This window comes from Pelodiscus sinensis, chromosome 24, assembly GCF_052426305.1.
Source record: "Pelodiscus sinensis isolate ZL-2025 chromosome 24, ASM5242630v1, whole genome shotgun sequence".
Classification (NCBI taxonomy): Eukaryota; Metazoa; Chordata; order Testudines; family Trionychidae; genus Pelodiscus; species Pelodiscus sinensis.
Window position 1 is genome coordinate 13,370,209 of NC_143075.1, and position 24,978 is coordinate 13,395,186.

Genomic DNA, 24,978 nt, shown 5'->3' on the forward strand with positions numbered 1-24,978 from the left:
TAAAGTAGTAGTATGTGACATCAGACAGAGGAAAAAGCTTCAGGAGACATAAAAAGCAATCTTCCATTGACCTGAAGAGAACTAACCATTGATCAAGATGAGAAATTGTTACCTTGCCAACATGCTCCAACTACCAGTTGAGTTTCTATCTTGGAAGGATGTAGTGGATAATCCTCAGTCACTGGGAAAGGATCATATGAAACTCCATCTACGTAGAGTGTCACTGTTGGAAATTCAACATTTAGAATATAATGGTGCCATTCTTTGTCACACACCTGGGAAAAGAATGGAAGCAAATGTTTAAAAAGAGCATTCCACCAGAGTACAATTCTTAAGTACATTTTTTTAATCAAAGAAACAAGTTTTTTTGAAATCTATATACATAAAATTGTGCATAGCAGAGCTATTTTCAAAGAACCTGATAGCTTTCTTTTGATAGAATAACAAGCCTTGTGAATAAAGGAGAAGTGGTAGACATGACCTATCTAAACATTAGCAAAGCATTTGATACAGTATCACATTACTTTTCAATAAACTAGGGAAATGTAGATGGAACTACTATAAGGTGGGTGCGTAACTGGTTAGATAAGCATTCTCATAGAGTAGTTATCAATGGTTCATAATCATGCTGAAAGGTCACAAGTAAAGTTTTGCAGGGATCAGTTTTGGGACTGGTTCTGTTCAATAACTTCATCAACGATTTAGATAATGGCATTGAGAATATGCTTATAAAGTTTGTGATGATACCAAGCTGGAAGGGGTGGCAAGTGCTTTGAAGAACAGGGTCATAATTCAAAATGATCTGGACAAAGTGGATAAGTTGTCTAAAGTAAATAGGATGAAGTTCAAAATGGACAAATGCAAAGTACTTCACTTAGGGAGGAACAATCAGTTTCAAACATACAAAATGGGAAGAGACTGTCTAGGAAGGAGTACAGGGGAAAGGAATCTAGGGGTCATAGTGACCATGAGTCAGCGTGACATTTGCAAAAAAAACCCAAACAAACAAACAAACAAAAAAAAAAAACACAACACCACAAACGTTCTGGGATGAATTAACAGGAGTGTTGTAAGCAAGACATAAAAAGTAATTCTTCCGCTCTACATTGCACTGATAGGCCTCAATTGGAGTACTGTGTCTAGTTCCGGGCACCACATTTGAGGAAAGATGTGGAAAAACTGGAAAAGAGCAACAAAAATTATCAAAGGTCTAAAAGAACATCACCTATGAGGGAAGACTGAATGAAATGGGTTTAATTTGGAAAAGAAAAATTGAAAGGAGACATGGTAACAGCTTTCAAGTACCCAAGGAGGAAGGAGAAAAAAATATTCTGCTTATCCTTTGATAGGACAAGCAGCAACGGGCTTAAATTGCATCAAGGGACCAGAATAAATTGCCTAGGAAGGTTGTAGAATCTCTATCATTAGAGATATTTAAAAACCAAGTTAAAGGTCCCTTTTAGTTCTAGTATTCCATGATTCTAAGCTTCTCTGTGAAAGCACATTAATAGTTTCTTCTATTAGCAACAATGGAAATTTGCAAAGTCACCATCTGGGCAAACATTTCTGTGCAACTAATTTAATATTTACAGAGTTTATAAAACAGCACAACCTAAATCAGAAAACACAAAGTGGTCACTGGAATACACATAGTACACTGCCATAATAAAACCCTAACTTGACAAAATTTCACCCAGCTCCACTGAAGTGTTCTATGTAATCATGTATACATGTGGCAAGTTCCAGAAGAAAAATTTCCCAAGCCAGAATTGGATATGTTTAATAATGGAAGCTGGTTGCAATTATGGGAATGCTGCCAACTCCCTATAATTAAGCACAAGGCCATTTTATGATCACAGTGGCATATGCCAGAATGTGAAGAATGGGAGAATGTTACTAATTGGGTGATTACATTCCAGCATTAAAAATTCAGATGCATCTTAATACTTATATAACTGGCAGCAAACAAATAGATCCCCAACATTAGCTGGAAGCAGTTAAAGGAATCTCTATTTCAGAGCTATCAGCCACACAAATTTTCTTATTTTGTGCAGATTTATTGGTCCAATAAAAAAATTCTCCCAATGACAGTCTTCCTGATAAAAAGAGTTACAAACATTACACAAATTGTTTGTGCCAGTAAGGCAGTTTACCTATCTAACGCCAGCAACGCACATGGTGTCAGGAATTTTTTTCTTCCAATGTGCAAAAGGATCTAAGCAAAGTTTGTGTGCTATCTTATTACATTCTTTGACCTACAAAATAGTCTTATGTTTGCAAGTTCTTATTTGTTATGAACACAGAGGAATACTTGCACGTAAACCGTAATTATTTTTTATTGTGTTTAATGGAGACAAGTTCCACCAAATCTGGTTCCCATCTTTTAAACACTGAATTTACTCACTTAAAACCAGTTTCTACCACCTTTACGCATACTGAATTGAACTGTTTTCCATGACTAATCCCACCAACTTCTGTAGGGATACTAAAGAAGATGTGACTGACAGGAATAAGGATAGCAGAATATAGACCTGAAACTTTAAAACTGTAAAACACAGCTCAGCTTATTTTAGTGTACTGTGGAATGAGGAGTTTGGATTTCCACAAAGACTTAATTTATTAACATTTAAAATATCATGGTGTTTTAGGCTCCTATGGATACTTGAATTGTAAATTTCTTAACAAGTACTCTTTCATACTCACCTGGTTGAGTTTCCAGTGGAATTCAGCAGGTTTGTATGTTTTTCCCTCTGAAGGATCTTGGCGGAAGAGGAAAACAAGTCGGCAATTGTGTACATACAGAGAGTAGTGGTGCCGGTTCATATCTGTACAAAAGGTTAAATTAATGTTACTCTTTCCCATCACCTTCTGCCTTAAAATTCTAGGGCTGGAAATGATAGTCAGGAATTCACGTAACCCTAAATCAGGGGTTCTCAAACTGTGATACCGCAACCCACCTCTGAGTTGCTCGTGACCCTCCTTTCTATTGCTGCAACCACCATCTCAGTTGCTCGCAACCCCCCTCTAAGTTGCTCGCAGCCCCCCGGAGGGTCAGGATCCACAGTTTGAGAAACGCTACCCTAAATAACGATGGATATGAGCAAGTGTTATTAATACTGCCCTATAGGATAGTAAGCTTCACAAATGAGAGCAGAACACAAATTTAAAATAAATAAATCATGCTATAGTTTCAAGGGAAAAGAAATGCATATGGAAGCAGTTTTAGGTCATCCATTCCTAAACAAACCAACAGTAATGCAGAGAACACCATACCTAATAAGAAATGTCGTTCCCCATCCCAACCAAGGACTAGGTCTAAAATATCATAGGAGGAAACTTATCAATAGAATCCTAGTACCAGAATAGGAAACTTATCAATAGAATCCTAGTACTTATCAATAGAATCCTAGTACCAGAATAGTATCCTATCTGGTACTCTCAACAAACACACTCATAAAAGTTTCAGTGAATGGCCTTTGCTACTGGGTAGACACTTTACATCTGATCAAAGAAATTTTTTCAAGCTACTACTCATACAGTTCTCTTTTGATCAAATTCAATTCGGTTAATAATAGGGAGCTTATTTTGTTTTGCTTGACTTTCTCAAAGAGACCAGATAGTTATCCACAATGCCTTCTTTCAAAAAACACTGAACAAATCCTCTGCCCTAGCTAACTAAGGCAAGAATCTTGCACCTCTATCAGAAAGCAATTATGAAAGAAGAGTTATCAGATTTTCTTGTATCAATACCATCATCAAAATAAAGGTGTTTGAACCATTCAAGCAAACTAGTCAAAGGATAAGAGTAGAAAAGGAAGAGAACTATTTTCCCCTAGAAGCAAATATTCTGCACAAAATCCTTTAAAAAAGTGAGGATTCATGTTGCTAAACTTACTGCAAATAGCCTCATGATTACAAAAGGTATCAAGAATTAAAGATCTCTCAAACAACACAATCTAAACATAATGCACTGCCAAAGCAATTGGCGTATCACAATGGCTAAAATCTCTACAGCATAAAGGAACAGGATATCAAGTTCCCTTTATGTACACTGAAACTAAATATTCTACGTAGGGAAATTGATCAGCAGAACTATAGCAATACATTTATACTGCTCTAGCTATAACTCTCTACCTGAAGAATAAAAGTTACTTTTTCTGTATAGTTTGTTGGTGGCAAAGTGAATCTAATCTAGATAAGAGCGTTACAACCTGGAGTGAGGTGCACCAAATACATCACCAAAACCAAAGAGAGGCTGTTTACAATCAAAGTATGTACAAACCTGTCTTGTCTGAATTGCAGAGTATTGTCTCCTTTTCCTTGGTACCAGGCCCATGCCTCATCCACACCGAAATCAAAAATGGCTCTTTTAGATCGACTGTGACAATGCCATCCGGAATCTTCACAGCTTGAGTGCCATTAAATTCAAAGACTTGGTCACTGTCATGGCCATTATCAGTAGGAAGTCCTATTGTCCAATTAGCAGTGCTACTTGGAGGGGGAAGCAGCTCAGTTGTGCCAGAGGAAACACCTACAATAAAAGTAATACTAATAACTGCACAGAAGGAAATTAAGAATTGGTGTCAAACTAAATTGGGTTTTTTTGTTTGTTTTTTTAAGTACTAACCTTTCAGCATTAGCTATAAGGATCCCATAGCAATTTTAATTGCAATTCCAATCGAGTTAAGCATTGTCAGGCCTAAGAGCTTTGAATTACTTGTTCCAGCCATTTAGCATCTTGGTACATATCCAGTTTAGTAAACAATGTTTGCTCTCTAGATTCTGCCTACCCTTGCCCCTTTGTCACAGATGCGTATTATCACACTTTAATTCCAGAGACAAGAGGATTACATCACTTTTCTCCTGTTTTAACACTGTACCACACTTGAGATCTTTACTTCTGGTTAAAGGGGGCTGGAAGAAACTCCCTTCATAACCTAAATTAGCCACAGGAATTGCTGTATAATCATTCAAAACATCAACTCCCTAAAAGAAGATCAGCATTCTGTCTACTCACCACATGAAATCCAGGATACCTGATAGAGATGTAGCCGTGTTAGTCTGGTCTTGCTGAAACAAAAGACAGGACTACGCAGCACTTTAAAGACTAACAAGATGGTTTATTAGGTGAAGAGCTTTCGAGGGCCAGACCCACTTCCTCAGATCAAATTGTGGAAGAAAATTGGCATGATGATATACACCAAAGGGATACAATCAAAAAAAAGTGAACACATATAAAATAGACAAATCAGATTTTAGAACAGAGGGGAAATGAGGGGGGGGTTAATGTCTATGAGATAATGATAATTATCACCTCTAATATCATTATCTCATAGGGTTTGTCTACACTACAGCGCTAATTCGAACTTAGTTCGAATTAGTTAATTTGAACTAAGCTAATTCGAACGGATCCAGATTAAAAAACTAGTTCGAATTAGCGTTTTGCTAATTCGAACTAGCATGTCCACATTAAGTGGACCCTGAACCGGGGTTAAGGATGGCCGGAAGCAGTGCCGGCAGGGCATCAGATGAGGACTTAGAGCGTGGAGCTGCTGCCTCAGGCTAGCCGAGGGCTGTGCTTAAAGGGACCCGACCCCCACCCCGGACAGACAGTTCTCAGGGGTGCCCCGCTTGCAAAGCAGTCCTGGCTTGGAGTGCCCTGAGTGCCCACACTGGGCACATCACAGCACTCGGCCATCAGACCGGCTGCACTTGCCGCAGGCTGCCATCTGGGGAGAGGGGGGAATTGGGGAGCTGCAGGACAGCTTCCACCCCCAGAAGCCCGCAGAGCCAGCCCAGTCCTCCCCATTGGGGGCTCGTACCCCATTCCTCCCTCACCTCCTTCCACTTACCCTTCCCTAGCCCCCCCTTCCTGATGTACAAAATAAAGAAAACATGTGGTCAAAAATAGAATCTCTCTTTATTGAACAAAACTCGGGGAGACTGGGAAAAGGAGGTGGGAGAGGGGAAGAGAGAGGGTGGGAGAGGGGAGGGCAACTAAAATGATCAGAGGTTTGGAAGAGGTCCCATATGAAGAGAAGCTAAAGAGACTGGGACTTTTCAGTTTAGAAAAGAGGAGACTGAGGGGGGATAGGATAGAGGTCTATAAAAGCATGAGTGGGGTGGAGAGGGTGCATCAAGAAAAGTTCTTCATTAGTTCCCATAATAGAAGGACTAGAGGACACCAAAGGAAAGGAATGGGTAGCAGGCTTCAAACTAGTAACAGAAAGTTCTTCTTCACAAAGCAAAGAGTCAACCTGTGGAACTCCTTGCTGCAGGAGGCTGTGAAGGCTAGAACTAGAACAGAGTTTAAAGAGAAGTGAGATAAAGTGATGGAGGTTGGGTCCATAGAGTGGTATTAGCCAGGGGGTAGGAGTGGTGTCCCTGCCCAAAGTTTGTGGAAGGCTGGAGAGGGATAGCACAAGACAAATGGCTTGGTCACTGTCTTCGGTCCATCCCCTCCAGGGTCCCTAGGGTTGACCGCTGTCGGCAGACAGGCTACTGGGCTAGATGGACCTTTGATCTGACCCAGTACGGCCATTGTAAGCTCAGGGTCGGGGGTCTCAGTGGACCACCTTGACTTTTATGCACACCTGTTCCTGGGTGGCCAGGCTGGAAGCTCTCCTGCCCATGCCGGCCACTTTCCTGTGCCTAGTGCAGAGGTCGTGGACGAGGTCCACAATGTCCACACTAGACCAGGCGGGTGCCCGCCTCTTGCGGTCCTGGGCGCCGCCAGCCTGGTCCCGGGAAGAGGGGGAGGGCTGGGGGGCATCGGGTGGCTGGCTCAAGCAGTGCCAGGTGCAGGGTCTGCTAGCTGGGTGCTGGCAGGCTTGCATCTGGCATGGGCACCATAGCTAGCCAGTGCCCTTTTAAGGGCTCCGGGGCCGGGAGGGGGGGCAATAGAGTTTCCCTGGTGTTGGCCAGAGTGGCCACCAGAGAAAGCTGGGGAGGGCTAGCCTCCCACTAGTTCGAATTAAGGGGCTACACACCCCTTAATTCGAACTAGTAAGTTCGAACTAGGCTTAGTCCTCATACAGTGAGGTTTAGCTAGTTCGAATTAAGTTTGAACTAGCGGAGCGCTAGTGTAGCGCCTATCAAAGTTAATTCGAACTAACGTCCGTTAGTTCGAATTAACTTTGTAGTGTAGACATACCCATAGACATTAATCTCCCCCCCTCATTCCCCTTCTGTTCTAAAATCTGATTTGTCTATTTTATGTGTTCACTTTTTTTGATTGTATCCCTTTGATATATATCGTCATGCCAATTTTCTTCCACAATTTGATCTGAGGAAGTGGTCCTGGCCCATGAAAGCTCATCACCTAATAAACCATATTGTTAGTCTTTAAAGTGCTGCATAGTCCTGTCTTTTGTTTCAGGATACCTGATGGCACAGTGAAGCACGCCAGACTTCTACATTGATTAACAGTGCCACCAGCTCAGGAACTGTCAGAACATTAAGGAAAGGTCAAAAATATTAATGTTATTGGTTAAAGTTTCAACAGATAACAAGACTGCTCTATATATGTAGCCAGCTAAAACAATGGGTCAAATTCAGCCCTGGAGTAAGCAGAATTGCTCATGTAAAACTTACACCATTATAAAAAATAGTCTAAAGAGGAGAAATGATAAAGGCTAGAGAAAAGCTTAGACCTTGTCTACACTACACAGTTTTGTCAGAAAAAGGCAGTTTTTGCCAACAAAACAATGGAGATGTACACACAATAATGCTACTCTCCTATTTTGCTGATAAAATAAAACCATCTTTCCAAAGGCATAGAGCTTTTTGCAGTGAAATTAAAGGGACAAAGCATTGGTGTGTAGACACTGCCATTTGTTATGTTGCCACTACTTGCTTCCCCCGCAATCCCACAATGTCCACCATGGCCACTCTGCTCACTCTTTCGAACTCGGCTGCATTGCTGAGCAGGAGGCAGCAAACAGCAAATCATTAACCTGAAATCTGCTTTCCCAGGGCAACAGGAACACAGCAGTAGATGGCGTGTTGGGGGAGGGATGCAAACAACTGCTGTGCTTTCCAAAGTGAGGGAGGGAGGTGGTGGCAGCTATAAGGGGGGGAGGAAGTATCTCCCCTCCTCCTGCCTATGGACTGGTTGCCTCTAGTCCTCTGAACTTAACGGGACAGCAAGCTGACACACACATTCTCCCCCAATAGACATGCAGTCTTTCACACACGCATTCTCCTAACATGCTAGTTTCTGTGTCTCAGCCTGCACTCATCCACACACCACTCTCTCTTCTCTCCCACACTTCAGCTGAAAAGTAGCTGGCAATCTAGTTGACACTGAGAAACTTGCATCATGTGTTGCTGTGTCTACCCCATGAGGGATTACAAATCCTTCCCAAAGCACCATCCAGCCATTGCACAGTAGGATAGCTACCCACACTGTGCTGCTCTCTGTGTCAATGCAAGAGCTGCTAGAGTGGATGCATTCTGCCAACACAAGGAGCATAGTGTGGACAAGGAGCATAATGTTTAGTTAAAAGCAGTTTAATTAAAGTGGCATATCTTTTGTTGATAAAACAGCCTCAGTCAACATTTTAGGAAGACAAGTGCAATCTCCTTTGCACATCCCACATTTTTAAAGCCTCTCAGATATCAGTATAACTGAATTTGACTGTAACTGAGTTAGTGTTGCTTATCAATCATACCTTTTTTTTTGGTTTAGAATCCACCTGTCACTTCAAAATTAAAAAAGACTGTTTGGCAACAGGCCAATTTATAAACATATGACCAGACTTCCAGAGGTGCTGGGTCACCCATAGCTTTTGGGCAATTTCAACTGGAACTCAAGGTGCTAAGCATCATTGACTGGCTGGCCCATCATTTCTATCCTTTCATTTTGCATTGGAGGGGCTTATGAATTTTAATCCTACTAATCATAGCATACGTTAATGCAAAAGGGTTCTCTAGCCCCAATGTAACACAGCATCTATCTAGCTGCTTTAAGTGAAGTCCTCCATTCCAAACCGTATTTTGTTCCCACTTTATAATCCATCTCTTCTACATGGCCTCTGAAAAGACACCGACCACAATAGTTCTGCATCTTGGAAAACGGGGTGTTGTTATCAATAGAGGTGGACCAGTGCTTTTTTTGTAAGAAAAAAGGTGCCAGTACTCTGGGACAAACTTGTTGAGTAAAAAAAATAAAAAATAAAATAAAAAAATAAAAATAAAAAATGCACTGGGGGCCGTGATGCGGTCACAGCCCTTTTAAGAGCCAAAGCACCACGCTGGGAGCCGGGGGAAAAAAAATGCCGCACGTCCTGAGCAGGCTTCCGTCAGGAGACAAGCCACCCCAGGAAAACAGGTGCCGGTACGCATGGGGGAAATCCCATTCCTTTTCTGTGGGCTGGGAAAATAGGTGACGGTATACCATTCCAGGCCATACCGTCACCCAGAAGGGAATTAATGATTCTTCTGCCCTTGATATAATAGTTATTTGAAAATATCAAGTTCAGCCAAAGCTCACCAAGTATACCAATGTGTGCTAGACAAGATTCTGGGGAACCTTTTGTAATGGCATGCTATTAAGGCTATCCCTATACTGGAAAGTTTTGGTGACAAAAGTGTTGTTGACATGCAAAAGTGGTCAAAACTGAAAACTTGTCAAACCTGTTTTTGTACCACCCATTGTTGACATTTCATGGCCACATTGTTAGCTCCCCTGCTGGCAGAAAGAGCAAACCAATGTGGAATGGCATCTCACAGTGCCTGTCCTCTCCTTCAGTCACTAAGCAATCTGAGAATGGGTAATGTAGCAGTAAGCATTTTGGAACGTGAAAAACATCCTGTCAGTCACTTCTTTACGTCCCAGCTCTCCAATGACCTCCAGCTTACTTTTGTGCCACTTGAATAACAGTCCTTGCTATGAACTTCAGCATCTGCTGTGAGAAATCATGGATCCCAGACTTCTCTCCCATGTTGTGTTCCACATACTTAGGACATCACACATTGAAACAAAGTTAATTATGCAATTAATAGCAAAGGACGAAGACTTGGATGCAGATGATAATGCGAGTGAGGGGGACAGCACCGAATTGGCATTGCATTCGGCTGTCACAGATCAGCTGTGCACAGCAGAACATCACTTTTGGGCAAGGGAAGCCAGCATTGATTGGTGGGATTACACTGTCATGAAAGTGTGAGATGAAGACCAGTGACTATAGAACTTCTGGATGTGTAAAGCAAACTTCTAGGAGCTGTATGCTGAGTTGGCCCCTGAACTGTGGTGCAAGACACCTGAATATGAGCTGCTTTCTCTTTAGAGAAGCATGTTGCCATTGCTTTTTGGAAGCTGATGACTCCTGATTGCTACCGTTCAGTTGCAAATCTGTTTGGAATGAGGAAGTCAACCATCAATGCAGCACTTAGGCAAGTGTACAGGGCAATAAAACACATTTCACTGCGTAGGAGTGTGACGCTGCGTAGGACTGTGACTCTGGGTCTTCTTTGCTGACGTGGGTATCCATGATTTGGCAGGGCAATCGATGACACTCATTCCCATTCTAGCTCCACCCCACCTTACATCAGAATACATCAATTGGAAGGGGTGCTTCTCCATGGTGCTTCAGGCACTTGTGGATCACTGTGCGAGTTACATAGGTATAAATGCAGGGTAGTTTGGATCTCCAAGAACAGTGGCCTGTGCAGAAAGTTGCAGGCTGGAGCTTTCTTTCCAAACCAGAAAATTATAGTGGAAGCGTGGAAATGCCCACAGTGATCCTAGATGACTTAGCTTACCCCTTACAGCACTGTCTCATGAAGCCTTACATGGGGCACATGAACAGCAGTAAGGAGTAATTCAAAAACAGGCTACACCAATATCACATACTTGTAAACCTCATCCCAGGAGGCATACCTGGGTGGTCGACAAATACCTTTGATGTCGACACCCGCGCGTCCAGACTATCGCGCTGAGCCGACAAACAGCTGATCAGCTGTTTGTCGGCTCAGCGCGGCAGCCATGTAAATTTAAATGAAGCGGCGATTATTTAAATCGCCGCTTCATTTTCCTATGTCCGGTAGCCTAATCTACATGCCTCTGGCGACAGAGGCATGTAGTCTAGACGTACCCTTACCCTTAGTTTACAGAGTCTGTCTGCTGGTGAACATGCCTGACTTTTCTAAAGGTCTCGTCTAGAAAAGTAACCATTCAACAATGGAGTGACTACTTTTCACAATAAAGATTGTAACATTTCACTAACATAGGTCCCCAAGAAAGTACAGTCCGCGCTTTTGTAGCAGGTGTTTATGGAAATAATTTGTAATAATCGTACACTTGTCCATAGGATGCCATGACTTTGGCTGACCTGTCCTCGCTGAAGGTTAACCTATCCTCCTCACCCACTTCCGTCTCTTCAACAGTAACTTCCATCTCCAGGACAACTCTGTACTATGGGAAGTATCCACAGTCTCCTTGGGTGTAGATGTGGAGGTCCCCACCCAGTACTGTCTCCAATTGATTATAAAAACAGTATGCTGTGGGTGCCGCACCAGACCAGCTATTTGCCTCCTTCACCTTCTGTTACACCTGCCAGAGTTCCTTTACCTTATCTCTACATCTTAGGGTGTCTCATACATACTCCTTCTCACACAGAGCTCAAGAAACGTGACTGTGTCCCAGTTCTCACAGGACACTTGCAGCTGTGATTGCACCAATTCTTCAACCCACACAATGATAAGATACAGAATCTCTGCAGTGCTCCAAGCAGGAGAGCATTCTGAGCAACACCCATCTCTGTTTCTCTGATAAGATGCCACAAGGACCACTACGCAATGAGCCAGACACCTGGAAATGGATTTTAAAGTTCCCGGGGTTTGCAGGTGGGAGGAGCACATCTATTACCTGTTTATGTGGCTTTCCGCAGCAGAGTTCAAAGCACTGGCCAGAGTGGCTAATTGGGCATTGTGGGAAACATACTGGAGGTCAATAAACTCAACAAAAAACCTACTGTAGAGTACACATTACATCAGTGGTCTCCAACCTTTTTACACCCAAGATCACTTTTTAAATGACAGAACAAGCCAAGATCTACCGCCCCATCCTTCCCCCAAGACTCCACCCCTTCCTTGAAGCCCTGCCCCGCCTCTCTATTCTCCTCCTGTCCATCACTTGCTATCCGCAACCCTTATACTGCTGCTTTTTTTCCCCCCAACATTTGGCTGTCTAGACTAGACCAAATGTCAGAAAAACCCCTTCTTTTGGAAGCCCCCTTATTCCTCATGGAAAGAGGAATATAGGGGTTACCAAAAGAGCATGTTTACTCTTCCACTAAAAAAAGCGGAAGAACAAACGCATCCCTGGATGCAGAAGAGTTTTTCTGGGATATCTCTGGAATCCTGAAAAACTACAACTAGTCTAGCAGTACCCTCACTGGGTTGAGACAGGATGTGCGGGCTCTGGGGTGGCAATGAGGAATTTGGGTGTGGGAAGGGGTGAGGTGTGCAAGCTCTGGGAGGAAATCTGGATGCAGGATGAGGTGGAGAAGGGGACACTGGCTCGGGGAGGGCACTCCAGGCCGGGCAGTGTTGGGGTCAGATGGAGGGGTGGGGTACTAAGCAAGCCACAGGCTTGTGGATGTGAGGGTGCAGAAATTTGGGTTGGGGTATGTGAGGGACTCAAGGCAGGGGGTTCCAGTGTATGATGCTGTGGCCAGATGGGGGCTTGGCCCTAACTGGGGGTTTGTTGGCCAGGCTTCATTTTTAAATTAAATACTATGCCAAACACAAAAAGTTTCTGCATTGTCTATATTTATGAGAAGGGCAGGGAACCTGTTTTGAGTCAGGGGTTACTGACCCACAGAAAAGTCAGAGGAGGGAAGCCCTGTCACACGCCTCCTCGGGGGCCAGCGTGTGAAGAGCAGGGAAGCCCCCATAGCGTGCCCCCTCTGGGCCTGACTCCCCCCTCCCACGGAGCAGGGAAGCCCACGCACGTGCCCCCTCTGGGGTCGACCTCCCCCTCCCCCTGCCCGGCAGAGGAAGAAGTCCTGTTGCACGCCTCCTCCGGGGCCAGCGTGAGCATCCTGCAGAGCAGGGAAGCCCCTGTCACGCGCTCCCTCCAGGCCCGACTCCCCCCTTCCACAGAGAAGGGAAGCCCCAGAATGCACGTGCCTCTGGGGACTTCCCCGGTAAGTTTCCGGCACACCACAGGCCTGGGGCAAGGAAGCAGCCAGCGCATTTCCGGAACCCCCGGATGCGACGCACAGCTGCAGGACTTCCGTCCACCCAGCGGGAAGCTGCCACTACCTCCACTGTCGCTGGAGGTAGGTAGTGGAGCTTCTTGGGGGTGGAAGGAAATGGGGGGCCCAGAACACCTCATGATCGACTGGTCGAGGCCTCGCAGTCGACAGGTTGGTGACCACGGCATTACACGATTGTTGACAATAAAGGGAAGAGGAGAGAGAAAAGTCCCATGCAGAGGTGGATAGTTTTGGTCACCAAAACTGGGTGTTTGGCGCGACTTTTGTTTTGTCACAATGTGAACGCTCTCTGGGTTTTGTCGCCAAAAAAGTTTTTAGTCAAGAAAACTTGTCAGTGTAGACAAGACCTAAGTCTCCCCATTGTTTTAATATTCCTTATTCTGACTTGTAAGAAGATTATATTCAAAAGAAGACTTTTACTCGGTTTCAAACCAATCAATGCATTCTTACCACAGAGTCTGTGAAGGGACTTCTCAGAGTAAGTATCTCTGTCACAACCTTTTCCAATATGATTAGTCTCTAATTCAACAGTTGCTTGTATTGAAGTTATGGGTTCATCACAGGTCTCCAAATGTATATTAGGGAATAGAGCCAGAGAACCAGTCCCAGGCTCATATTCTATTCTTTTGCTCCAGCCTGTATATTCACACAAAGAAATATGATTAGAGATCTCTGGTGTTTACAAGGGTTAACTGCAGTAAAGAAACAGCAGCTGAGAGAAGCATGGGACTGAACTAACCTTGCCAGCCTGGCTTGCATGTTGGCTTAATGCTAATCTTCACCAATACATCCTCAGCAGCTCTCTTCTTCCCACAGTCATAAGCAGTCACTGTAAGCTTATACTGGTGCTCCTTGCCATAGTTTAGCTTCTCTGTGTTTTTGATATAACCTGGCAAGAGAGCCAATTAACAGTGAACATATGTTCATCTTTGAGACACATAGCTTCATTAAGTATACTCCCCCCCCCCCCTCCAGGTACTAAGACTTGGACACTCACATGTAATTAAGCTTTAATTAACCCTTCCCTCAATTTATATGGGTATAATACCCTAAACTGCAAACTCAATTCTTTAAGATTAAACCCAGAAGATTAACACAAATAAATACAGCAGCAGATGCCATCTTAGCATGGTCTTTTTACTGCTTGTTATGTTAGTGTAAATCTTCTAATAAAACCAAAGCTTTAACAGTCTGCAGACGGGGAGCTAGAACTGTAACTCTGTATGCCTACACCAGGGGTTCCTAAACTTTTTGACACGGGGACCAGTAAATCCATTCACGAGCTTTTGGATGACCGGTAACATTCATTTGCATATTTGCATATTCATTAAGCAAATAATGAATATTCAAATAAGTTATTTCTGGTCCTCCCAAAGCCCCCAGTGCCAGCGTTAGCAAAGCTTTCGATACAGTCACCCACAATATTCTTGCCAGCAAGTTAAGGGCATATGGATTGGATAAATGGACTGTAAGATGGACAGAAAGCTGGCTAGACCAGGGTTTCCCAAACTTTTTACTTTAGTTGGAACACGTTTTTTTTTCAGTACTGTTTTTCGCAGCACAAAAATATAAACACATATAAAAAAAGAATGAAAAATGAATAAATTTTCAGTGTTTCACCCGGCTGCATCCTCTGCCCAGCCTGGGCCAGGGCTTGGGGGACCTGGCATCACATGGGCACTCCAGGAGGCGGGAGCAGGAGCAGATTGGGTGTAGGGTATCTGGCTAGGAGGGAGGGTGCAAGGAAGGGTAGGGTTGCCAGCTGTCCGACTTTGTACCAGTAGTCTGGTATTTGAGGGTTTTGTCCAGAAAACAAATTGAGAAATTACCAAACATAAAATGTCCGGTATTTTCTAATTAGGTAAGTTTTATTATAATTAGGTGTATCAGTCCTTAGCTGCGAACTGCCTGGCTAGTAGATGTGCTCATGCTGCATGAGTGTGTCTACCTGCCAGGCAGTTCGCAACTACTCGAGGGAGGATATGAGGGGGGGAGGTGAGAGGCAAAATGGAATCTCCGGGGCTGGACTCACTCATGTGCCCGGGTCAGTCCCGCTCCCGGCCCTCCTCCCCCCCACTTCTCCTCCCAATCTCCCCTATCCAGGCCTGGTTCCACCGCCAGCCCTCCCCGATCTCCGCGGGACAGCCCCGCTGCCCCCAACCCTGCTTCTACAGCCCGCCCGCCCGCCCGCCCACCCAGATCTCCGCGGGACAGCCTCGTTACCCCCAACCCTGCTTCCGCCGCCTGCCCAGATCTCTGCGGGACAGCCCCGCTGCCCCCAACCCTGCTTCTGCCAGCCGCTCGCCTCCCCCCATCTCTGCGGTACAGCAATGCTGCCCCCAACTCTGCTTCCTGACAGCCAGTTTCCCCACCACACACACCTCCTCCCAGCCCGCCCCGCTCTGCTCCCCTCCCCTTCCAGCAGCCACGCTGAGGCCCAGTATTTTTTTCCCATGGCCCAGTATCGGGCCGCGGCCCATATTTTAGAAAATGCTGCCCTACACGGTTCAGGGCGCAAGTTAAATTAGTATGCTTCATTGAACCCAGCATCCTCCACTCCATGGTATAACCTCTCAAGCCCTCTATCAGCATCTTAAATAAGGTTTTACATAGGGATGTAAAGGACTAGTTGACTATCCAATAAGCAATTGCTTACCGGACAGTCGACAAGGTAAGTCGAATAGTCATTCCCCCTCCCCCTTGCTGCCTCTAACAGATAGAGGCAACAAGGAGGGGGAGAAAAAAGGGGTACTTAAAAGCAGCAGTGCCGCCCGAAGCCTGGGGTCAGCTGCTCTGTGAAGTACTGCTGCTTTGAATATTGCAGGTAGCCCGGTGTCAGGTTCCTCCCTGCATTTCAAAGTGACAGCGCTGTGTGGAGCTCACGATCAGCTGGGGACTCCCCATCTAACCGGGGCTCCATGCGGCGCTGCCACTTTTTAATGCCAGTTGGAGCCCAGGAAATTCCATCAACTACTCAACTAGCAAATTAATCGCTACTTAACATCCCTAGTTTTACAAGCCTTATAAAGTTTATTTGTAAAAGCAATCCCTAAATACAGAAGATCAGTTACAGAGAAACATCTTAACAGCTGGCTTAGAACATGGTTTATCTACATTGCTATTTTTAAAAGACAAAAACAGCAGCACACTATAGGCTCTTCACTTTATGGTTAATATGCCATAAGACCTAAACATGGCACCACTAACTTCAATAAAGTCCACAATTAAACATTGTAATTCTAAAAGCTCAGAAGTTTGAAAAAGTCCTTCCTGAACTTCCTGACTAAAAGAGTAAATGCCTTAGAAATGCCTTCCACTTGTTCCCTGGGTTCATAGATTGGAAGGGGGACAACTTTCCAACAAAATAAAATTTTAGAAGCAGTAAACAAGCTTGAGGTCACTGCCTTCTGAGTGGAGCACTATATATAGACTAATGGAAGCTAGATATGCTATAGAGATGAAACAGCAAGGCTGGTATTGTCAGTGAAAGTCAACTTGCTTTATATTATATATAGTCCAAATAGGAATCTAAAACTCTCATAAAAACATGTCTGCTCAGTCATACTGAAGAACTAGATTATAAAATGTAGTGATTTAAGTATATTTTAATAGGCTACTCTGACCAAACTTGAAACATTATTTTGATGTACCATATTAGAACAATTTCCCCTCCTCTCTGGCTCTTACCATCTTTGTCAATAGCAAAGGGAACATCAGGAGTTACAATTTCATAGGTGCATATCTGGCTGAACTGGGGAGAACAATCTGCATCTACAGCTTCTACTTTCAGGATGTTGTCATATCTCTTCCCCTCAATAACTGTTGCTTTGTAGGACTTCTCTTTAAACACTGGAGCATACTCATTAACATCATTCACCTGAATATGTACTGTTGCTCTGGAGATGAGAGAAAATAGTCAGCTTTTAACACCGGATGAAACAGGAATGTTAACAGAGCTATCCTTCAACTAACAGAAAAATAGCAACACATTTTACAAATTAAGCTACCCATCAAAATTCAGGCTCATAGAAGAATAATAGCCAGTAATGGAAGAGACTCATTAGGTTAAGTACACCCTCTGCTAAGGCAGAATACATTTTTCCTTTCCCAGAACATTAATAAATAATGCTTTCTACTTACACAGTACTTTCCATCAGAGCATCTCAAAGTACATAAATTAAGTCCTCAACACCTCTTTGCTAAGATGTTAAGGGCTAATTGACTAGTCAACTATCCGATAAGCAAATGCTTATCGGATAGTTGAGTCAACTTGTCGATTTCCTGTCCCCCACCCCTTACTGCCTGTATAAGATAAAGGGAAGGGGGGGAAAAGAGGGGTATGCATGGAGCTGACCCCAGGCTCCATGCAGCATTGCCCCTTTGAAATGCTGTCTCGGCATTTTATAGGGGCAGCATCGCATGGAGCCCAGGGTCAGCTCAATACAGTGCAGCTTTGAAACGCCGCTGCAGTGTTTGCATGGAGCCTGGGGTCAGCTGGGGACTCCCCAGCTGATCCCAGGTTCTGGGGAAATGATGTGTGGAACCCGGAACCCGGGGCATTTCCCTCGCTGCCCCCAGGCTCCATGAGGGCGCTTCCACATTGAAATGCACAAGAGCCCCTGCTGGGGACTCTTGTATATTTCAAAGCTGGCACCCGCATGCAGCCCGGAGTCAGCAGGACTTCCCGCTGGCCCCGGGCTGCACGCGGAGTTTCGCATTCCTCCTTTGAAATGTACAAGAGCCCCAGTAAATTACTCAATATTTAACATCCTTACTCTGTGCAATAAGTAAGTTATTGTCATTTTACAGAGGGAAACAAAAAAAGGTTAAACAACTAACATCTGTGGCAAACTGGGAATAAAATCTCAATATTTTATTATTAATTTGTGCTTTGAATATAGTTCTGTTTTATTTAACAATAGGTTACAGAAAAACATACAATGACTCAGTTGAGAATGTTAGATTGGTTTTGTTTCAATAAGAATATACCAAGTTGTGTAAGTCAGCTAACACAAAATTAGCTCATTTTTTGGAGGTGGAAGTCACAGATCAGAACATAAAAATAGCAGAAAATGCATCTAAAATATTTTATCATGAGCTAAGTAATTCCAGAAAGACTGAGACCAAAGTGCCTTTCCTCTTGCACTTGTGACACCATATGAGTAAATACAGAATGGAAAAATATGTTAATGAAGAAAACAACAAAGAGCAAAGTGTGAATGATGGAACAAGTGTCAGGAATGTAAAAATACTACAGAGAAACATTTTATTAATTCATCCCTTCAGCAGAAATAAGTATTTTTGATACTTACCTAAGAGTTTTTCCTCTTTAAAAAAGGGGCTTATTTTAGTCAACAAGTGCAGTGCACATAGACTCACTAAACACTTTCCTTAATGTAGGATACATTTTCATCAGCACAAAGAAACTAACTTCACTGACACACATCAGTTAAAGAGATTGAATGTCTTTGTGTTAGAGTAATTTATTTGTTACAATAACATATTCAGACACCAAGGCTGTGTCTAGACTACATGCCTCTGTCGGCAGAGGCATGTAGATTAGACACATAGGCAAAGTCAAATGAAGCCGCGATTTAAATGATCGCGGCTTCATTTAAATTTACATGGCTGCCGCGCTGAGCCGACAAACAGCTGATCACCTGTTTGTCCACTCAGCGCACTAGTCTGGATGCTCTCCTGCCGACATCAAAGCCCTTTGTCGGCAGCCCCGTTATTCCTCGTGGGATGAGGTTTACCGGGGCTGCCGACAAAGGCCTTTGATGTCGACAGGGGAGCGTCCAGACTAGCACGCTGAGCGGAGAAACAGCTGATCAGCTGTTTGTCGGCTCAGCGCAACAGCCATGTAAATTTAAATGAAGCCGCAATCATTTAAATCGCAGCTTCATTTGACTTTGCCAAACAAACAAATCTACATGGCTCCGTCGACGGAGCCATGTAGTTTAGATGTACCCCAAGAGAAAGTCATCGGCTCTGTATTGCTGAACAAGCCTGGCCAATCACAAAGTGGAAGTGCAGTTTTTGATATGGGGTTAAGCAGTCATTAACTGATGCTATGGGGAGCGAGTATCCCAGTGTTTCTTTCTTACCCATGCACTGGGCTTGCTCAAAACTGTTAATTCTGCTGTCTTCCCTTTTGTATCTAGCCCACATTCTTTTTGGTGGAAATTGGCATTTACATTTTGTGACTGGCCCATGTCCTGCAACAATGGGGGGAAAGTGGCTGGAAATTGCAAGCTCTACTACAAAGTGAATGGCTGCTGTGCAGAGGGAATCACATGAAGCCACACTGCGCTGAGGATGGAATTCCACCCAGTCTCTGAAGTGGTTTGTAATCTTTCCCTTTTGAGTAGAATTTAGGTGTAGCAACTTCAAAACAGTTCTATCGGCCACATCAAATCAGAAGACTACTTAAACTGAATTTTCCCTCAGCCTCCCACAGATTTACTTACTTGTGAGATTTTTTTGCATTAGCTCCATCTGGTCCTTTTCCACAATCATAGGCCTGGATGGTGAATGTGTAGTCCTTCTGTAGCTCACAATCAAGTTTCTCTTTAGAGCGTATTATTCCCTCACCAGTGGATTTATCCACTACCACAGCATCAAAGGGGACATTTTGCCCATGAATTTTAAATCCACAAATCTCACCTAAAGATTCAAAGCAGCATAGGTTAGAATTTCAGTCAAAAACTTCTCCACACACTTTCAAATTTAAATGACTCAGTATTTTGCAGCCAGGGATTTGTGAGGGTCTGTGGACAAAGCAAGAGCACTGTGCTTTAAAATGGGTGAGTTCTGGGAACTTTAGTAAAAAAAGCATACGTTTGCCTTCCAAGCAACTTGTTTTCTTTGCATCCATTCATGCAGGAATACAAAAGAGAAAGATAGACAGGCATTTCACAGGAGTACTTGAGATAGCTCTAGGGTAAGAGTAGATCTTATGAGAGCATACAGCCAAGGCCACTGGTAATATCTTCTATGCCAAGCTACTGGGAATAGCTGGGCAGCTTGTTTACTTTGACCAAAGCAGAAGGTTAAAATGCACATACAAGTTGAGAGGTGAAGAAGCTTCAGGTATAGGTTCAGCACCATAATTACAGAAATTCTGTCAAAAGGTCAAATGGACAAAGTCTTCCTGTGCAATGTACCTGGCTAAAATTAGGGAATCAAAATAAACTACTGAATGAGAAAGGTAGAAATACCAACTTTCAGGCATCCATTTCAACGCTGTCTACTAATATACTGATTACATTAATCTTGACAGTTATTCATGTAGAGGGATTTCCTTTCTAGTCAGACTTTTCTTTCTAACTGACCCAAAAAAGAAACCTAGAGTAAATCACTTATTATATCTAAAACTATTTACAAACTGGGTTATACATCAGATCTATTATTACTGCTTAATCATATAGTGAGGAAAACGTATTACAAGTTGTAGCTATGTTTTGGCAATTATATTACTTCTTCACAAAATGTATGGAAGAAACCTAAGATGTCCCAAAAATGTAAGCTACTAGTGAAAGTGATATTTTTAACCAAAGCTTGACTATAGTGTTTATATGGCCTAAAAATAATCCCAAACTGTTCAAATGGATGTCTGATTTAAAGATATTTCTAACCAAGGGTTTGGCTACATAACAGTTTCTATCAATATATTTTAAAATAGAAAAAAATTGGGAGAATAAAATGGGGGTAAAAGAGCATGACAGGATCTTCTGTTTAAGTGCTGATTCCCCATTTCATAACCAAAGTTAGTGGGTTAATATTCATAAAAGGGATAGAAAGAACCCTTTATCACCTTCTTTGGTGACTGTCACCTCAAAACTCTCTAAAGGGAGAAAAGATAAACCCAAGTCAGTAATACAGGAAAGTCTGAAGAGGGAGCAAATAAGGAAAAAGTCAAAGATGCATACATTACACAGAAAAGCTTTGGACAAAACTATATGAACAAATTCCAGTGGTCTTAACTGTTACAAACCTAGAGCCTCGTTCACTAATGCATAGGGCCCTATTAAATTCACAGCCATGAAAATGCATCATGGACAGTGAAATCTGGTCTCCAATAATGAAATCCTGTCTTGTATGTACTTTTGCACTATACCATGCAGATTTCATGGGACAACTATGAAATGGTCGCGATCCAAAAAGGAGTTGCAGAGGGTCACACGGTTATTTTAGAGGTGTCGCAGGATTGCCACCTTTACTTTTGCACTGCCTTCAGACAGGTGGCTGGAGAGAGACAGATGATGGCTATGCACTTAACTCTGAAGGCAACAACACAGCCAGAGACTAGTAGCAAATAACTGAGGGTTCAGATCTGCAGTCAGCAGCACAGAAATAAGGGTGGCAATACCATACCATACCATCCTACTTCTGTGCTGACCCTCCAGCTAACCATCTCTGAAGGCAGCAGCAGTGCAGAAGGAAAGGTAGCAGTTCCACAATCTCACCATCCCAATTCTTTTGGAGTCAGGACCCCTACAGTTACAAGACTGACATTTCAGATTTAAATTACTGAAATTATAAAAAATTACTATTTTAAAGCCCCTATGACAATGAAATTGATAAAAATGGACTGTGAATTTGGTAGGGCCCTACTAATGTGATTTAACTTCAGCCTTCTGTTTATCATACATTGTGAAAATTCTCAGATTAAATTAAAACTTGATTTCAGATTGTTAAAAAGGTTTCATACTCCCTTATAGGGTCCTGGTGATAAAAACTGAACATTTATGTGTTAAACATGAACTTAAACATAGTTGCTGAACTGTTTTTGCAGAACTACTCAACAAGCTGAATTCTCACTGAACTTTGTCTACTAGCCTCTATTTAAGGGATACATACTGAATAGGGTTTTTATGGTTTTTAATTTTTTACTTAGTGTTATTATCCTTCAGGTTTCTAAAGTTTTTTTAAAATCTAATTTATATTTCACCATTAATTACGTTTCTTTACAGTTTACTTTTCTCTCAACTTGGATAATGCAAATATCCATCAGTTTCACCTCCAGGTTTTCATGCTAAATTATGCAATGTATGGGGCTGCAGACAGCAAAGAAGGTCTCTTCATTGCCATTGATTTTAATGAGCCCTGAAAATATTTCTGTTGGTATAGGTTCTGTAATAACTTGTATCAGCAAAATGTAAGTTAATGTCAAATTTAACTCCACAGTATTTTTAATTCATTATTTTAAATGAACATTTGTTAAACTTAAGCAGCTTACAGAACATAAAAGCTTTAAATTGGGAAAACTTTTTTTCTCCTCCCCATTTCTTCATACCCTCAAGCATACTTTCCAGACTTAATGAGCAGGGAATAATTTCCACCTCTCATATTTAGTCACACCCAGCGGCTTAACTACTTGAATCTGGACACGCAGTTACTGGACATAGCTGAAAATATGCTTTATCCGACCAAAAATTAATAGTTTTATTAAACTCTGAACTTCTACTTGTTACACATTGCCAAACATTCTACTTTTCCAACTATTATCATATTCAATCTAAAATTCAGTTACAGCAAAGCTGATCCTTAATATGCAAGTGGTGGAACCAATATTGATTTTCATTTATTTTACTAATATATAATTGTGCAACTAGGAAATTTTAATTCTAAATAATGATCTATGCAGTAAACAGAACAATATTATGTTCATAAGTACAAGACAAAATATTGGTTCAATACTAAAGCATACATATTCCACAGGATAAAGAAAAAATTACTACAGAATGCCTCACTTTTAAATAGTGGATCTTAATTATAAAGGAACCAGTTTCTGAAATAACCTTTGATGAAGTTATCCCTGAAGACCCATGTAAAGTAAACTCACAGAGTTATAATTAGTTCCTTATTTTAATACAAGTTTATGGTGTCTCTTATCTCCATTTAATCTATTCCAGAGTATTTTTAAATAGCATATAAATATAATTCTGAATTGTAGAGGTATTTTAATAATATGATTATTCAAAACACGTATGCTGCTTAAATTCCTAACTAAAGCTATAGAATAAAGAAAAATGACTACAGAACAATTCTAAACTTTTAAATACTGAGCATACCCTACCCCACCCTCGGGAGCCAAGCCTTCTGAGCAAGGCTTTAAGATTACAAAAGACTACAAAGCTGTAAGCAGGGGTTGGCAACCTATAGCTCAAGCCATATCTGTTCACTTGGGAGACAAATATGGCTCGCAGCTCCAGTTCAGCTCCCCCCCTCGCTCCCTCTCCTCCCCAGCATCGGGGAGCCCATGATGGTGATCCAGCATCACACACCCCTGCTAGACTGGAGCCAGCGACGGCTTCCTGAGAGGGCAGGGGAATATGCACGCTGCTCCTCCCCTCCCCACAGCAATGTGTGCGCTTCCTTATCCATCCTATCTTCCCCCATGTTCTGGGGAGGTGGGACACGGGAGCCGCGCAGCCTCCCCACTGCCATGTGATCACCTAAGTGACCACATCTGGCTATGCCAGATGTGGTGGTGATGCACATTGAGTGAGCAGCGGCTGGGTGGGGAGAATGGCTAAGATGGCAGCAGTGGATCTAGGGTTTGGGGACTAGGAGCAGCACGTAAGCTTCTTCCAGCTCTGCCTGCAGATCCTGCCCGAGAGATAGTCATGCCTGGAGACCAGCAGGTAACGGCTGAGATGGGGAGGTGCTGGGAATGGAATGCTGCTGCTCCCAGGATGGTGCTGGGCGGTGTGTGCGAGGCTGAGCTGTTCAGGGCCTGTCCTATCGAGGCGTCTTAAGGTCAAGTTCTTTTCATGGTAGGCTCCCAGGCTGGGGATCCCGCCACTGCTCCGTTGGCCAGAATACAGCCAATGGAGCAGCAGGAAGCCATGCCTGGGAAAGGAAGCCTGACAGAAGCACAGGTGCAAAAAGCAAGTAAGTTCCACCCAGGCTCTGCACACCCTACCCCCCCACACTAAAACCCTGCACCCCTAGCCTGCTCCTGCCCACTCCCCTGGCCAGATACTCATTAAAACCCTACTCCTGCCCCCTCGCCCCAGCCAAATACACACCTGCACCCTGTTCCTGGCCAGACACCTACCCCCAGCTTGCTCCTGCACCCTAACTCCCACCCAGATTCTGCATCCCATTCCACATTAGTGAGGGTTGGAGGTTTTTGGAGGGGTTGTTTTTTTGCTTCTGACTTGTATGGTCCCCAACTGGGCTCTGAGCTCATTATACACCCAAACCTCCTCCCCTCCAACCCAGACTCCTGCACCCCCACATTCCCAGTCCACACCATTAGACTGACAGAAGACAGCCTGAATGCGTGCATGAAGCTGTATTTGACCAGTTATGATGTAAACTTCAAAGAAATGTGCAAAAAGATGCTGCAGCAGAAGTCCCATTAAATGAAGTCTGTGAGTATAATGTTTCACTTATGCTATTATTAATCATGTGAATTATCAATAATATTAAGTTGCATATTTTCTGTCATGAAAATGGGCATTCTTATACAGCTCTTTGTTGACCACTTGTTCTGAATTTTGATGTAGTTTGGCTCTTTGGTTTGAAAAGGCTGCTGACTCCTGCTGTAGGGACATGATATGGCAGAAAGCCCAATAATGAGTGTTGGGGTTAATGTATTTAAGTGTGTTAATTTAACAGCTGTCTTTTAAAAAAAATTAAAAGCTGTACAATTCTTGGTAAACTGAGTTCTAACCCTAGTACCAATGCCAACCTTTGCCAAAAGCCAATTCAAGTACTACATGCCTTGGGGTCCCACCTGGGG

General features: G+C 43.0%; 1 protein-coding gene across 7 annotated transcripts in view; it reads right to left on the minus strand.

The window, feature by feature from the left end:
- Window positions 1-24,978, minus strand: part of CLSTN1 (calsyntenin 1) — a 79,510-nt gene that overhangs the window by 18,222 nt on the left and 36,310 nt on the right. For 4 of the 7 annotated variants that reach the window (XM_075906083.2, XM_075906082.2, XM_075906086.2 and 1 more), the window contains exons 3-10: window positions 21,040-21,069; window positions 19,694-19,889; window positions 16,911-17,119; window positions 13,963-14,112; window positions 13,674-13,859; window positions 4,283-4,531; window positions 2,704-2,825; window positions 113-275 (exon numbers count right to left, since the gene is read on the minus strand). In XM_075906083.2, coding sequence (XP_075762198.2) covers window positions 113-275; window positions 2,704-2,825; window positions 4,283-4,531; window positions 13,674-13,859; window positions 13,963-14,112; window positions 16,911-17,119; window positions 19,694-19,889; window positions 21,040-21,069 — 1,305 coding nt within the window. The remainder of the gene's footprint in view (window positions 1-112; window positions 276-2,703; window positions 2,826-4,282; window positions 4,532-13,673; window positions 13,860-13,962; window positions 14,113-16,910; window positions 17,120-19,693; window positions 19,890-21,039; window positions 21,070-24,978) is intronic. The other 3 variants (XM_075906084.2, XM_075906085.2, XM_075906087.2) reach the window with 1 other exon arrangement.